Source organism: Brachyistius frenatus, unplaced genomic scaffold (genome assembly GCF_029030835.1).
Source record: "Brachyistius frenatus isolate BFR_SWC_R1_liver_20210118 unplaced genomic scaffold, ASM2903083v1 Contig_78, whole genome shotgun sequence".
Classification (NCBI taxonomy): domain Eukaryota; kingdom Metazoa; phylum Chordata; class Actinopteri; family Embiotocidae; genus Brachyistius; species Brachyistius frenatus.
Genome location: NW_027210677.1, coordinates 1022869 through 1039136, shown reverse-complemented (window position 1 = coordinate 1039136; position 16268 = coordinate 1022869). Strand labels below are relative to the sequence as shown.

The 16268-nt window shown below is 37.8% G+C and overlaps 1 protein-coding gene across 3 annotated transcripts in view; it reads left to right on the top strand.

Moving 5' to 3' along the window:
- The window catches only part of rab3gap1 (RAB3 GTPase activating protein subunit 1), a 47618-nt gene extending 31848 nt beyond the window's left edge, over window positions 1-15770 (top strand). For 2 of the 3 annotated variants that reach the window (XM_069708775.1, XM_069708774.1), the window contains exons 21-25: window positions 2718-2821; window positions 5327-5442; window positions 6235-6337; window positions 8578-8601; window positions 13264-15770. In XM_069708775.1, the coding sequence (XP_069564876.1) occupies window positions 2718-2821; window positions 5327-5442; window positions 6235-6337; window positions 8578-8601; window positions 13264-13497 (581 nt within the window). In that variant the 3' untranslated portion in view covers window positions 13498-15770. The remainder of the gene's footprint in view (window positions 1-2717; window positions 2822-5326; window positions 5443-6234; window positions 6338-8577; window positions 8602-13263) is intronic. The other variant, XM_069708776.1, reaches the window with a different exon arrangement.
- Window positions 15771-16268: the final 498 nt, after the last annotated feature.

Genomic DNA, 16268 nt, shown 5'->3' with positions numbered 1-16268 from the left:
AGTTCCTTTTGACTGTAAGAATGTCATTCGTGCTACTGAAGGCTTGCTTACATTCACAGGTAGGCACCACAATGGTGTGGACAGCTTAAAGTAGAGGCTCCATGTCAGCTGGGGTCTGGGATGCCCTCAGGTCCTTGTATTCATGAAATTTCTTCTCTATACTTTTAGTGTGTTATACAAACGAAGCACCTGTGCATCACCACGCTGTATGTCCAGTTTCCCCTCTATGTGAGGAGCTTTCTTGTGTGCTGACATGAGAGGACATTGTTGGAGCCGTCCTGGATTTCATATTATTTCAAATTATGAAATGCTGCAAAAGAACTGTTCGGCATTGATCTTGACCATATTTGAATTATCATGCAGGGCTACATTTCTGAAAGATTTCTCTGTCTTTCAACTTGAAGAACAGTTTTTGTGGAGGGGCCGGGTGTTGGAACCATAGTCTCAAAGACCCGAATCTTTCGAGCCAGCAGCTTCTCCGCTTCAAGCAGCATTGTTCCTCTGTTTTGGAGCATCCTGCATAAATCACTCAGTTCTTTTAGGGCATCATGCATTACTCCAAGATTCAAAACAAAGTGCACGCAGGTGAGAACATCATGAAGTCTCTTGTATTTTGATCTTGCTGTTGAATCCCTGGTAACATCACTGGCAGCACTAGAAAAGTGGACCTGAGGTCTCTCTGTAGCTCTCCCAAACAGCTTTGACAATTCCCCCACTTGAAGCCACCCAGCAGATTGACAAGACAGGTCCTATGACAAGAAGATGCTGCTCAACACTCAAAGAGGGTGTGACAGCATGATTGACAGCTGCTGTTTGTCGGGTAGTCGCAGAGGAACCTCGATAATGTAGCGTTAACCCTGTTATTTTTGGTTTTACTTTTTTAAAGTGACAGGCAGATGAGATGCCTCGCCCACCTTTATATAAAGTCTATGGTGGAACAGTACAGTGGTGTGAAAAAGTGTTTGCCACCTTCCTGATTTCTTATTTTTTTGCATGTTTGTCACACTTAAATGTTTCAGATCATCAAACAAATTTCAATATTAGTCAAAGATAACAGAAGTAAATACAAAATGCAGTTTTTAAATGAAGGTTTTTATTATTAAGGGAGAAAAACAATCCAAACCCACATGGCCCTGTGTGAAAAAGTGTTTGCCCCCTAAACCTAATAACTGGTTGGGCCACCCTCAGCAGCAACAACTGCAATCAAGCGTTTGCGATAACTTGCGATGAGTCTTTTCCAGCTGTGGAGGAATTTTGGCCCACAAATCTTTGCAGAGTTGTTGTAATTCAGCCACATTGGAGGGTTTTCGAGCACGAACCGCCTTTTTAAGGTCATGCTACAGCATCTCAATAGGATTCAGGTCAGGACTTTGACGAGGCCACTCCAAAGTCTTCATTTTGTTTTTCTTCAGCCATTCAGCGGTGGACTTGCTGGTGTGTTTTGGATCATTGTCCTTCTGCAGAACCCAAGTTCACTTCAGCTTGAGGTCACGAACAGACGGCCGGACATTCTCCTTCAGGATTTTTTGGTAGACGGTAGAATTCATGGTTCCATTTATCACAGCAAGTCTTCCAGGTCCTGAAGCAGTAAAACAGCCCCAGACCATCACACTACCACCACCATATTTTACTGTTGGTATGAGGTTCTTGTTCTGAAATGCGGTGTTACTTTTACGCCAGATGTAACGGGACACACACCTTCCAAAAAGTTCAACTTTTGTCTCGTCAGTCCACAGAGTATTTTCCCAAAAGTCTTGGGGATCATCAAGATGTTTTCTGGCAAAAATGAGACGAGCCTTAATGTTCTTTTTGCTCAGCGGTGGTTTTGGTCTTGGAACTCTGCCATGCAGCCATTTTTGCCGAGTCTCTTTCTTATGGTGGAGTCATGAACACTGACCTTAACTGAGGCAAGTGAGGCCTGCAGTTCTTTGGATGTTGTTGTGGGGTCTTTTGTGACCTCTCGGATGAGTCGTCGCTGCTCTCTTGGGGTAATTTTGGTCGGCCGGCCACTCCTGGGAAGGTTCACCACTGTTCCATGTTTTCGCCATTTGTGGATAATGGCTCTCACTGTGGTTCACTGGAGTCCCAAAGCTTTAGAAATGGCTTTAGAACCTTTTCCAGACTGATAGATCTCAATTACTTTCTTTCTCATTTGTTCCTGAATTTCTTTGGATCTCGGCATGATGTCTATCTTCTGAGGATCTTCTGGTCTACTTCACTTTGTCAGGCAGGTCCTATTGAAGTGATTTCTTGATTGAGAACAGGTGTGTCAGTAATCAGGCCTGGGTGTGGCTAGAGAAATTGAACTCAGGTGTGATAAACCACAGTTAAGTTATGTTTTAACAGGAAGGGGCAAACACTTTTTCACACAGGGCCATGTGGGTTTGGATTGTTTTTCTCCCTTAATAATAAAAACCTTCATTTAAAAACTGCATTTTGTGTTTACTTCTGTTATCTTTGACTAATATTGAACTTTGTTTGATGATCTGAAACATTTAAGTGTGATAGACATGCAAAAAAATTGGAAATCAGGAAGGGGTCAAACACTTTTTCACACCACTGTATAAATGTGGTTGAAACAGCAATTTTGGGGTATAATTCATTGGCTGATCATTCCATGTTCGTCATCCTTTGATGACTTCTTTTCTATTACTCTTGCATCTTTCGTCATTGTTTTTATGTCTTCTTTTTCTCCGTCTCTTCTTCTCCGTCCACAGAGTCAGAAGAAGACATTCCATCAGTCAAAAAAACCATTCAACAAGCTACGTCTCAAGCCAACAAGCTTCTGCATCCGGCCAACCATGACTACAAGAAGTTAGAGGTTAGTGACAAATGGGCTGGAAATTCTACAAACAAATTGGTAGAAAATAGAATTAGGTTCATCAGTAAACCTTAGGATTAATTTTGTTCTTGTTTCACTTAAATGTGTACATAAATTATTCTTACCTTTGTTCATAGTTTTTCTGAATATTTTTTATTGAATGTGTATTTCAAGTAATTGGCATACGAAGACAATCAATTAATAGGAACGTAATGACCTACAACCTGAACTTTTAAGAAGGCTTTGGTCTTGGGCTTTTTGTGCATAAACACAGTTCCTCTCCCATTGGTTCTTTTCCAGCACAGACACAGCTTCAGAATATTCCTTTATTTGGTATTCTGTACAGACCCACAACTGAAATACAAAATACTGTGCGTTCTTCTAACTTGCTCAACTCCACAGTTCAGTTTCACCAACACTAAAATTTCTTCTCCAAAACAAATGGGTGCCGCCGGCCTGCATGCCCGCCTGTCTCAGCAGGGGTGTCCAGAGCTCTGGAATGTTCCTGCAAAAAAAGAAGAGACCAATCAATCACCTGTTCTCACAACCAATTGGTTAACTGGCAACAGGTCAGTCACATAATTGGGTATAAAAATAGACTCCCAGCGCGGCAGAGTCTCTCGGCAGAGTCTCTCAGCAGTGAAGATGTGGTAGGGTTCATCACAGACTGCATGAGGAAAATAGTGCAACAATTGATGATTTCATTATCTACGGTGCATAATATCATTAAAACATTGAGATTCCAGAGAAATCTCAGTCGACATTGTGCATTGAAAAATATTTTTTGGGAAAAATATTCTTCAATACACACAAAATATTTGGTATTGTATGTAAATGTTAAAAAAACACATGAATTGGGTTCACAAATGTATTTCTAATGATACTGTTTTAAATATACATAATAAAAATCCACAAATAGCCATTATATATTTGTATTAATATAAGAATTTGCAATTTTTATCATAAACATATTCAGTATGACTTACACTCAACAGTGCACCTGAATGAATTCTGTGTAGACAAACTGACGGAACACTGCTGCTGCTTTGCTAAACGTGCTGCTCACACTACTCTTTCTCTGCAGACACAGGGTCACATCCACTGCTGACTCGGATTGTGCAGAAACCTTTCCTGGTCATAATTGCAGACTGTGCACATGCGATGCAATGTGATCACGTTGTACCCTCAAATCTATGTTCGTGGTCAGCTAAGAAAGGAAGATGTCGAAATGGTTGCACATAATTTCCTGTTGAAAAAAAAATGCATTTGTGAATCAAACCATGTCAGTGGAGTCTAAAAAAAAAAAAATCCTTCACGTAAATGCAGTTCACAAATGAGAAGTTGATCGTAAATGCAGCCTCATTTAGTTTGCATGCAGCCTCAATAGTTTGTATATAAATGTTAGAAAATCCAAATATGCTTTTGACAAAAATTGCAAACACATTTAGATACCCGTGTTCATGGATTACATAGATTTAAAACAATTCATATTATTGTGTACCTCAGAAATACATTTGTGAACATTATTTTTTTTTTTTTTTACATTAATACACAACGATAAATATTGTTGTTTGCATTGAAACATATTTTTTTTGGAAGGAGTCGTTTCTGTGCAAATCCCATAATACATAATTACATACATCTGTGCATTCATTGATTTTGAGACTGATCTCACAATGACTTTTGGTTTGCCTCGTTGAGTTTTAGGTACAAATGGTCCAGTCATAAAGTATTTTAGAGTGCTATGCACAGCCCCTATAGAAACCCTAAGTCACCAAAATTGTATTGCTTAGAATAACAATTTTACTTATGACATTTTCTGATTATTTCCAGGTTTAATTGAAAATGAACAGTTTTACAATGTGTTCTCAGACTTTTTTTTACCCTACTGATTTTCAAAACATTGTACAATATTTCATATCCAAAATCTAATAAGGATCTAAGATCTGTACTAACTGTGCTGTACTTGTTAATGTGTTGGAGTAAAAGGCTGTGTTTCAAATCACATACTTGCACACTTACACTTGCTATTTACTCCATAAGCGCATTCTCATTGTCAAGTATGGAAATATACCAATCTACACATTGGGTATGGAACACTGGACGCTTTTCACTCTTAATGATCACCATCATGGCTACATGGCAAAAAGGGAGGGACCACTGACCTATTTTCTAACGGCAGTGGTCGAGGAATCTGCAGTTAGAAGTTGTAGACATGCACACCAAATGTTCATCTTTTACCAAGTATCACTATACTACTGTAGAATAGAAGACATCAGTATGTTTATTGTGTGCATTAATCAAGGGACACACAGACACATTTTTAGGAAGTGTGCCTTTTGACACAACACTACCCTGTCGAAATGTACACACTACACTAGTGTACTAACATGTAAGTGTACTTATGCAAGTATGCAAAATGAGACACAGCAAAAACATATTTCATACGAAGTTCTTCTCGCTTCTGTTCTGATATAATGCACGTGGGACCTTTTTTATGTGTAGGATTTCATTAACCAGCTGATGGCCATAGAGACAGTCATCACCCAAGCTCGGTCTCTCAAGACCAAGTTTTCTATTAGTGAAGACGAGAAGGGAGAGGCCACAGATGAGCTGGAGAGGTAAGTTCCATGCAGTTTTATTGGAGCAGTATTATAGTTAATAAAATAGACATATTTAATTGTTAACAAATAGTTACAGTTGGGCCGAAAAGGCGTGTTTGAGGGAAGAGACATTTACAGTCATTTAGGGGGTTTTCTTCAATTTTGCCGTTTCCTACGGGGTATAACAATACTGAATACATTGCAACTGTAAAATAACAGAAATTAAATTATGTAGTAAGAAAAAAATGTGTTAACAAAGCAAAATACAGTATGTTTCATATGTTTGATTACTCATAATACCCACTGTTGGCCTTCATTACAGCTTTGCTCTCTATTACTGGCAGTATTTTAACCAGCTTCATGAGGTCATCACCTGAAATGTTTTTCAGTTATTAGGTGTGCTTTGACAAAAGTGAACTGGTGAAACTTTTTACCTTCATAATGTGTTTGACACCATCACATGTGCTGTGCCAAAGTTTTGTAGGTCTACACCAAATATCCCGTTTCACTTAAAGTAGCACGTAAGAATGAAGCCCACATCGAGGTTCCCTAATGTTATGGCAAGCCAATACATTTAAATGGAAGGTACACAACATTTGGAACACCTCTCGGTAAAACCCAGTACAGTTCAATTTTACAATTTAAAAGTCTCCAAAATAACAGATGAATTAAATCAACTCCTATAGTTTGTATGAAGTTAGTGTTTATTCAGTGTCGTATTACACTCCATGCTTCACCTGTCTGTGGTTTTAATGTTGTGGTTGATCGGTGGCCATTTTTTTTAAACATGGCTCTTATTGTTTGCTCCAGGTTTGTGACCTCCCTGCTGGAAGAACCAGAAGTGGTGGTGAGCGGAGCTGGCCACGGGCTGGTCGGCAGCATCATCCACAGACTTTTTATCAATGCACAAAGGGTAAGCAATCTAAATCTTGCTCTCTTTTTCTTCTGGCTCCATTGACACTGTTTACCAAGGATGAACATCACTGTTAAACTCAAGTGGAAATGTGTAGGCTGGTATCACCTCAATATTCTGTGTGAGCCAATAAATCTACTCATTTTCTACTGACAACAAATAAAAACAATCGCATTGTTTTACAAAATCTATAGTGGTGCCCTATCTTGGATAGGATCTTAAGTCTTTAGGCAGTGGAGGTCATCTCCATAGAGAACTTGGAAGTCTGTACTCACAACGTGACAACAGTGCAACCAGGTTGTTCCAATTTTCAACTTGATCAGCCCATTCAATTTCAAGTGTCTCAGTGACTGTGATAGGTGCATATACACACATATATATATATATATATATGTGTGTATATGCACCTATCACAGGTGCACCTATATGTATATATATATACCGTACTTTCCGGACTATTGAGCGCACCTGAATATAAGCCGCACCCACTGAATTTTAAAAAAATAATTATTTTGAACATAAATAAGCCGCACATGTCTATAAGCCACAGGTGCCTACCGGTACATTGAAACAAATGAACTTTACACAGGCTTTAATGAAACACGGCTTGTAACAAAAATAAAAAAAATAGTGGTAAACAGTAGCCTACCAAGAAAGTAATTGGTCACTATCTTCCTCCTGTGCACTGAAACCACTGAAGTCATCTCCTTCGGTGTCGGAGTTGAACAGCCTCAGAATTGCTTCATCCGATGTTGGATCGTTTTCATTGTCGCTCTCGTTACTTTCATCCAGAGGCAAATTCCCTGCTGAGCTCATGCTGCCCTCTTCAACACGCAGCAGTCCAGCCTTTTGAAACCCGTTGAATCCATAAATTAGCCGCATCATTGTTTAAGCCGCGAGGTTCAAAGCGTGGGAAAAAAGTAGCGGCTTATAGTCCGGAAAGTACGGTATATATATATACACACACACCACATTTATACCTGTGCACCTACGGTTATGAGTGATTATTTGTTTTTCTTTGAAATGTTCCAAAACCGCATGTTTTTCATCCCATCACTATTGAATTTGGTTGCTTCATTCTCAAAAGTTATAAAACATGATGGTATGCTGGGAAATGGTCATTTGTTTGTGATACATAAATCATCTTAAATCTCAAATCTGCTGTCTGTAAATGATAAATGGTCAGCACTTATATAGCGCTTTATCACCTTAGCGGTCTCAAAGCACTATACACCCATTTGCCCATTCATGCTCCAATGGCGGCAAAGCTGCCATGCAAGGTACTTGCCTTCTGTCAGGAGCAACTTGGGGTTCAGTTGCCCAATCCTAATGTCCACCCTCACGGAGTCACAGACTTTGAGGCGTCCATGAGGGCTCTCTGGCAGCCATTTTGAGCCCCTTAAGCACCCTTTCTGTAAATCTGCATTTCTGCAGACTTAGCCTAAGAGAATTACCCACAGTTCATAGCAAAATTGGTGATGTATTAAACTTGGTTGTCCCACTGCCCATAATATGTGAACAAACCAAACAAACCATATATAATTTTATTGTATTTATTGATGTATTTATTCATTTGGAGGTGTGGCATTTTTTCTTTTCCAATGGCGATGCAAGCAGTATGTGATGTCAAGAGTGTCCCATTTTGTCTATTATAACATTTCAACACTCATGAACTTAAACACTCAGAAACTATGGCTGTGACATCAGCTTAGTGTAGGGTTTAGCACGTTCAAATAGAAATGCCCAATATTACATACAGTATGCATGCAGGCAAACATGTAAAATGGACGTGCGTTAAATTGCACATTTGAAAGACGCAATCCTCACTGCACGTCGTTAGTTGATCAGGTTGGACTTTTTTTTCACGGGTGGTGTGGAGTTTGCACATGATTTTAGACACGCAAACCTTTAGTAAATCAGGCCCTTAGTCTCTAGAAGATTGACCTTTCCACTATGGTCAAGTGAAAAGCTACACAAAAAGCATGATAAATATTAATATGGAATCACAATATTTATGTTTCTAACAGACAGCAGGAAAAATAGCAAACAGGGTGTTACATTACAGATTCTTAGATTTTGATACAGCTGAAAAAGCTTTTGTTGGGAAACTCTACTGACACTTAGCATTACTGTACAAGAGATCCTCTTCATGCAAATATGACCTTTTTCTTTTTAGTTGTACATTTTCCCCACTCAACTGTGTTTTTGTGTTGTGTTTCCTCTCTGCTGCTTGCACCAAGCTTGCTGACTTCACCAGTGACGAGGTAACAATGAGCAATAACAATTTACCTTCCAACTACCACCACATGTGCCTCAGTGATATTGCAACAATAAATTCACACACACAGAAAGAAACAAATAAGTATATATAAATGGGCTCCAAATATTTGTGCAATTCAAGGAACTAAATGGATTTGTTTATTTTAGTTATGGCCTGTACAGAATGTGTAGGACGCTTTAGTGAGTTTCTTACAGCCATTATTTAAACAATCTCATGGAGATCAACACCTCCTAAACCACAATTAATTAATATGTTTGCATTACCAATGGAGCACATGACTGTCTACAAGTTGACAAACCCACTTGAACTCTACAGTTTCACTACAGAGGATTTTAGCATCTTTTACTGTATTGTCTTGTGTTTACCTGTTTTAGCTCATAAACTCCATTTTTATCAACTTTATCCGCAGCTGGCAGCTTTTCAGAGAAAAAGCTGTATGCTAAAGCCCACTGTGAGTAATAAGCAATCAGTTGTAAAATAAATTCAAGCACTCAAAGAACCAAATATTCTATATACAAAATTAGAGATTCAACCTATACACAAAAACACAACACCAAATTTGTGCTAATAAGTACAGTGCTTAAATATTAGTCATAACAAATTTATGTGATGATAATTTAGCAATGTGAAGTGACTCAGTAATGTCATCCAGTTAAGGCAGCTTTAAAGAGACACTTGTTGAACAAGCTTTGTATCAGAGTTTTGGATTGCACTGTTTGTTGAATATACAGACAAACTTGCAGCACATGCAAATATGTAATGATCTATCCTTTAAAACACACATAGCCACTCATTTGAAGTATACAAACACAACAGCCAAGGTTGTCCTCTACAAGTCCATCAACTGTGACTATTTTTCACACATGGCCAACCACATTCCACTTTAAAACTTCAATTGATTCCACATATACCACCACTTAGAACATTAATAGTCCTTTCTAAAGTGCAATTTCTCTTTCCAACAAATCTTAAGAAAAGTGTTTGTACTTTATCTTCATTTTCTCTACATTTGTCTGAGGATATTTTTGGTGACATGGAGGTTGGCACAATATCATTTCATACGTGGTAGTTTCAGTCTGTTTGACCCTGTGTTCATAAACATTCATGGTGGAATTTGTTGGTACCCTTAATCGCTCATTGAAAAAAAATGCTTCATTCCTCAAGTAAATTTGTTTTTAATTAAAAGCCATTTAATCATGTATGCATGCCATTGGTATGTCATAGAGTAAAGCAAAGAAAGTATGAAAACGTTTTAAAGTAATTCACCTTCAACGAAGATGATCCTAAAATGGCATTAACACAATTGTTGGTACCCACAGAAAAACAAGAAAAACAAGACTAGAATTTGCTAAAATGCATAAGAATAAGCCACAATGCTTCCGTCAGAACTTCCTTTTGACAGATGACAGAAAACTATAGCTTTTCAGCATGTCACGTCAGCTCGGTATTCACAGATGAAAAGAGAACGTTTTCCAAGAAAAGCACCATACCTACTGTGAAAAATGTAGGAGGTTCGAATCACTTTTAGGACGACTTCGCTGCATCTGCCACAGTGTGCCTTGAATCTGTGTAGGGACCAATTAAATCTCAATGCTACTCAATGCCTTCTGGAGCAAATCGTGCTGCCCCGTGTCAGAAAGCTCTGTTTCATAGGTCATAGCAACAGGATATTGACCAAAAACACAACTAAAATTACCACATAATGGCTAAGAGCAAAACAGTAGACTATTCTGAAGTCGTCTTTTATGAATCCTGATCTGAATCCTATCGAACATCCATGGCAAGAGCTGAAAAATGCAGTCTGGATTTCACCTTTCAAACCTGAGACAGCTTGAGCAGCTCTGGAAGAGTGGATAGAACTACCATTTGACACATATAGAAGTCTCACTGAAAGCAGCAGAAGTTATTTGTTTGCAGTGATTGCCTCTTAATGTTGTGCAACAAAATTTTAGTTTAGGGGTCCTATTTTGTCATTGCTATTTCCATTTGTTTTATTATAAAAAAAAAATGTCTGTAGATTAAAAAATTAAAAGCAAAGTCTGATTTTTATTAAATATGGACTAAACAGTGATGGAAGCTTCCAATTATTTCAGAGAAAATTGTGGTTTCTTTTTTGTTTTTTTTTCATGGAAGGGTACAAACAAATTCATCCACAACTATAAAGAAAGCTGTAGTTTGATTTCCTGTAGCCCCTGTTTAACTACTTTGTTCCTGGGTTCTCCTGAGTAACCTTCCACAATAGATAGATACAATATATTTTTTTAAAGTACATAGAACCAAATCCCCACCATTTTTCCTTTGTCCTCTGGGGGAGTCTTATTTAACAGTTGTTTCCTTAGCTACAGCAGAATGCAGTTCATCTTAGGTAGACACCGTGAATTTACCTGCATTCTTTTACCCTTGTTGCAATCAGTTTTGTGTTGTATGTCTGTGCATGTAAATGTCATATCATTGATATAGAAACTTGATTACAGGAAATCTATTTTCAGTTTTTATTTGTTTATTACACACTTTATTACACACTTGTATGGCTCTGACCTTGGTCATGACCACCATATACAAGCTACTGTCCACTGTCTGATTAGTATCAAATCATATATATAGAGAAAAAGCAAGTTGATTGTTATATGATTCACACATTAAAATTCAAGATAGACTTTAAAATGGGGGTCTCCAACCAGTAGATCATGATCTAACTGGTACATCAAGGAGCTTCTCGGAGGAAAAACAGTTGGAGACCCTTGCTCTAAAATATAGGGGTCCAATCATCACTTTGAATTTCCCCTAAGTCGGCATGCATAAATTTTTGTACATATATATAAAACCCAATCTCATGTCTCAAAGACTGGGAGACTTGATATGAATGGATCCAAGCATAATTAGATTTACGGCCATCACTGAGTTGCAATGGTTTGAATTGTCACCTCACAGTGAAAAGGTTTTAGGTTCGAACGTGTTGGCCAGTTCAATTCATTCTTATTTATATAGTACCAAATCATAGCATAAGTCATGTCAGGGCAGTTTACACAGTGCGGTCAAGACAATACAATAAGTCGAAACTCCAAAATTTAAACCCTTTGAGCAGGCACTTGACGTCCATTGGAAGGAAAAATTCCCTTTAAGGGTCTCTTTCTGTAGAGTTTTCATGTTCAGCCCAGTGCGTTTTCTGACTGCTCTGGTTCTCTACAACCATTATCTACAATTACAATCCATGTTCCAAAAAAGTACGGACGTTGTGTCAAATGTAGATTAAAACATAATGCGAAGGTTCGCAAATCATATTTAATTGAAAATAGTCCAAAGACAACATATCAAATGTTGAAACTTTGAAATTGTATTGTTTTATGAAAAATATATGCTCATTTTGAATTTAATGCAAGCAATCAGTTTCAAAAAAGTTGGGACAGTGATGTATTACTATTAGTGTCATGTGCTTGAAGAAAACAAAGCAATGTGGAAGCCTACATAGTTTCAACCATGTGCTTTGTAGGAAAACTAAACCAATTGCTAGTTTCAACCATGTGGTGAGGGGTAGGGAAAATCCATTTTGTAAGGGTTAGGACAAAAGAAATAATTTTGGTTAAGGTTCCGGAAAAAAACACATGGTTAGGAACGTCAACCTCATTGTCACACATGGGAGTCACTGAGTAGGCCACCAAACCCCTCCTACCACCGGCTCCTACTGCGAAAAAATGCATGTGATGTGACAAAGGTCATGCATCCTATATTTTCGCATATTGTATTTTCACGCTTAGAAAACGCTTTATGTAGCTACTGCATGTTTTGCTTTAATTGATGGCCGTACATAGATAGCGCATTGCATGAGAGATTAAATGAGCACATGTTTTTTTTAGTCAGGGATTAAGTTATAAACAGGACAAATACTTTCACCTGCCAGTGCATGGAGGCATTCCCGAAGATGTTTGATGTGTTTCCTCCTCTGGCAGCCACTTTGCATCCATACTTTTTGAAAAGTGTATATCTATCTAAAAGCACGACCACTCGTTCATCTTTAAAATATCCGAAGTTATTCCATGTTTATTTTATTTATAAATAAATTCAATTCAATCCAATTCCATTATATTCTATCATAGTAACAATTGTTTATCTCAGAAATCATTCCATCGGAAATTGGATTAATTTTGCATAGTTTATTAATATCAAATGAACATTATACAGATGGTGTATTATATTCAGACTCAGTCCCAAAAAGGTTAAAGCTATAGATAAGAGCACCAAATGTCTTTTATTCCATAACTGAAAATGGACAGAATTCAAATAGAAGAAAGCGCCAATACATAAAACACAATGACCAGCAAACTTACTGAACTGATATTCTAGTACAAAACCTTTAATTGTGAGCTGATTTTAGAGTCACACCTTCAATGGGAAACAATGGCTGTGGAGCTATAGACATGTACTCCTTCGAAGTTTAAATACTAAGGATGGTTTGGGTTTGGTTTCTCCAGTAACTTTTTGAATAAGAAACATTTGAATGTATTTTCTATAAAGAATGCACATTTGAACTTGCTTACATGTGCCTATTTCCTCCATAACTGTTGCATCAGACTTCAGTTTTTCAAACTAAATACAAACTTCTTTTTTATTGGTAACTTGTAACATTTGACCCCGTCTTCACCCTTAGGCTGCCCTCCTGGCACCAGTGGACGAAGACTTGGGTTTTGACCGGAAACCAACTGGAGGAAGCAGCAAAGTCCCTGACTTCCCCTCTCCAGCAGGCCGGGAGATTCTTTTGCGCACATGTGTACCGCGGCCAGCACCATACTCCAAAGCTTTGCCTCAGCGGCTCTTCTGTGTCTTGATGAGGGAGGAGTTTAGACTGGCGGGGGCCTTTTCTTCAGACTCTACCTTCTTCTAAGAGCTATGTTCCATTCGTACATTATCATTTACGTCTTGAACCCAGACCTAGAAGATCAGTTAAAGCTCGCACATCAAAATGATTAGTTTGTTTGTTGTTCGTCAATTGGTCTGTTTGTGTGCATAAATACTTCTTTTAAATTAGTTAATGTTTTTATTATGGCATGACATACAGTATCTGTAAGCAACACACTAATGAACATTGTTATCTGGGAAAGATGAGGATGGTATGGCTCTGCAGCGTTCAGATAGTAGCTACTCTTAGATTACATGTAATAAATAGGAAAAAAAGACTGCTGAAGTTTCACTGTACTCATTTGCAAAGACATCAAAAGCAAGTGCTAAACTTAGGTCTTAGGAGGGTTTGATGACATATGTTCATCCTGACATTGTTGAAACAATTACAACCTCCATATAACGCATTCTTACACAATTTCCCTCCCTCCTTTCACCATGCCATAACATACAGTTTTTTAAACTCAAAAAGAGTGTAAAAGCAGCATAAAATAGTAATTTCATCAATGATCTCAGTGTAGCAGTACATGACTTATGTTGGTTAACAAGTTGCATTTATGAGCTGCAATTACATGACTATTTTGTGTTTGTTAAGTTGTCTGAAAAATATGTTAATTATTCAACTGAATAACCATGACCTTTGAATTCAACGCTGGTCTTGCATAAAACCATTTCACAAAAAAAATCCCTCATCTTACATGAGATGTAAAATTTGCATTTCTCAAATTAAAATGGTCTGCAAATCTTCTGCATTGTCATTTTGGCTTCATGGTTCTCTTGTTTTGGTGGTAAGATTTACTGTAATCTACGCATTACTGACCACATGACAAATGATAATCACAATCATAATCTTTTTATTTCTCTTATGTTACACAGAGAAGGATTTTTTTCTCGGTGCAGGCACACATGTATAACATACAACATACAAGACAATAAATATATTCAATAAAATACGTTTAACATATGTTAAACTAAGGAAAAGATCATAAGAATAAATAAATAGAGTAAATCTAAGAGAGTAACTCAACATTAAACAATATATACCATATTCTTCTGCTATGTTGCACAGAAAAGGTTTATATTGACTGAGTCATTCTAGTTCAATTGGTTTGAAGTGAGGTTGAGGGAATTATCGATGGTCTACCTGCAGTAGATGGGGGTTGGCACCGCCCCAGAATGGAAAAGCAAACACTTATACTGGGACAAAAGCTAAACTATTGTGGATGGGGTCAGATCCAAAATATATTTTTCTCACCTAAAAAAAAAAAAAAATCAATATTACTTTAGGTGTACAGTACACTATATTTAGAATATTTTCACAGCTTCACCTTGCCATCAGGTAACCCTTACCAACAAGGAACTGCACTTTCATATCAATATTTTTTGAGTATAAATGCTTGTTGGTGGGTTTGGCAACCTCACCTCTTCTTTTAACAACTCTCTGAGAACATTTGGGAACTGAGGAGAGCAGTTGCTGGAGTTTTGAAGAGGAAATGTTGTTCCATTCTTGCCTGATATAGGATTTCAGCTAGTCAACAGTTCGGCGTCTCCTTTGTCATATTTTTTTATTTCATTATGCACCAAATGTTTTCAAAGGTTGACAGGTCGGGACTACAGGCTAGCCAGTTTAGCACCCTGGCTCTTTTGCTCCGGAGCCATGCTGTTATATGTATAAGTAATATGTGTACATGCATATAAACCTGTATACAGTATATCGTTAAGCATTCATGGTTCCTTGCAAACTACCCATGTCATGTGCACTAATACATGCATCCCTATACCGTTACAGATGCTGGGTTTTGAACTGTGTGCTGATAACAAGCTGGGTGGTTGCTCTCTTTAGCCCAGAGGCCACGGCGTCCATAATTTCCAAAAATAATTTCAAATTTTGATTCTTTTAGACCACCGACAGTTTTTCACTCAGCCTCAGTCCATCTTAAATGAGCTCGGGCCCAGAGAAGGTGGTGGTGTTTCTGGATCATGGTAGAGTTTTAACCTGCATTTGTGGATGCAGCGACAGGCTTTGTTCAAAGAAATGGTTTTCGGAAGTGTTTTTTAGCCCATGCTGTGATTTCCACTACATAATTGTGTCTGTTTTTAATGCAGTGCCACCAGAGGGCCGAAGATCTCAGCCATCTAATATTGGTTTTTGGCCTTGTCTCTTGCATAAAGAGATTTTTTTGGGGATTCTCTGATTCGTTTTATTATGTGCTGTAGATGATGAACTCTCCAAATTAAAGTTTACATTAAGGAACATAATTCTTAGATTATTGTATTTTCCCACACAGCCTTTCAAGGGGTGGTGAACCCCTCCCCATCCTCACTGGTGGGAGGCTCTGCTTCTCTGTGACCCTCTCTTTCTACTTTATCAGGTTACTCATCTTTTACCAGCTAACCTAATTAGTTGTAAGATCAGGTGTTTCTTTTAGCATTGTGCAACTTTTCTAGTCTTTTGTTGACCCTGTCCTATCTTATACATATCTTTTTTGAAACTTGCTGCTAGCATCAAATTCAAAATGAGCATATATTTCACATAAAACGATAAAAAAAATTTCAGTTAAATATGGGTTTACATAATTTGCAAAATATTGAATTCTGGTTTTATTAACATTTTACACAGCTTCCCACCTTTTTTGAAAACAGGGTTGTATATTTTACACAGCGTCACAACGTTTTGTATATCATATCAAAACACTTTCAAAATGGACATCAGAACCAATGGTAAATTACCAAGGGGAATACAGTACATGCTAAACT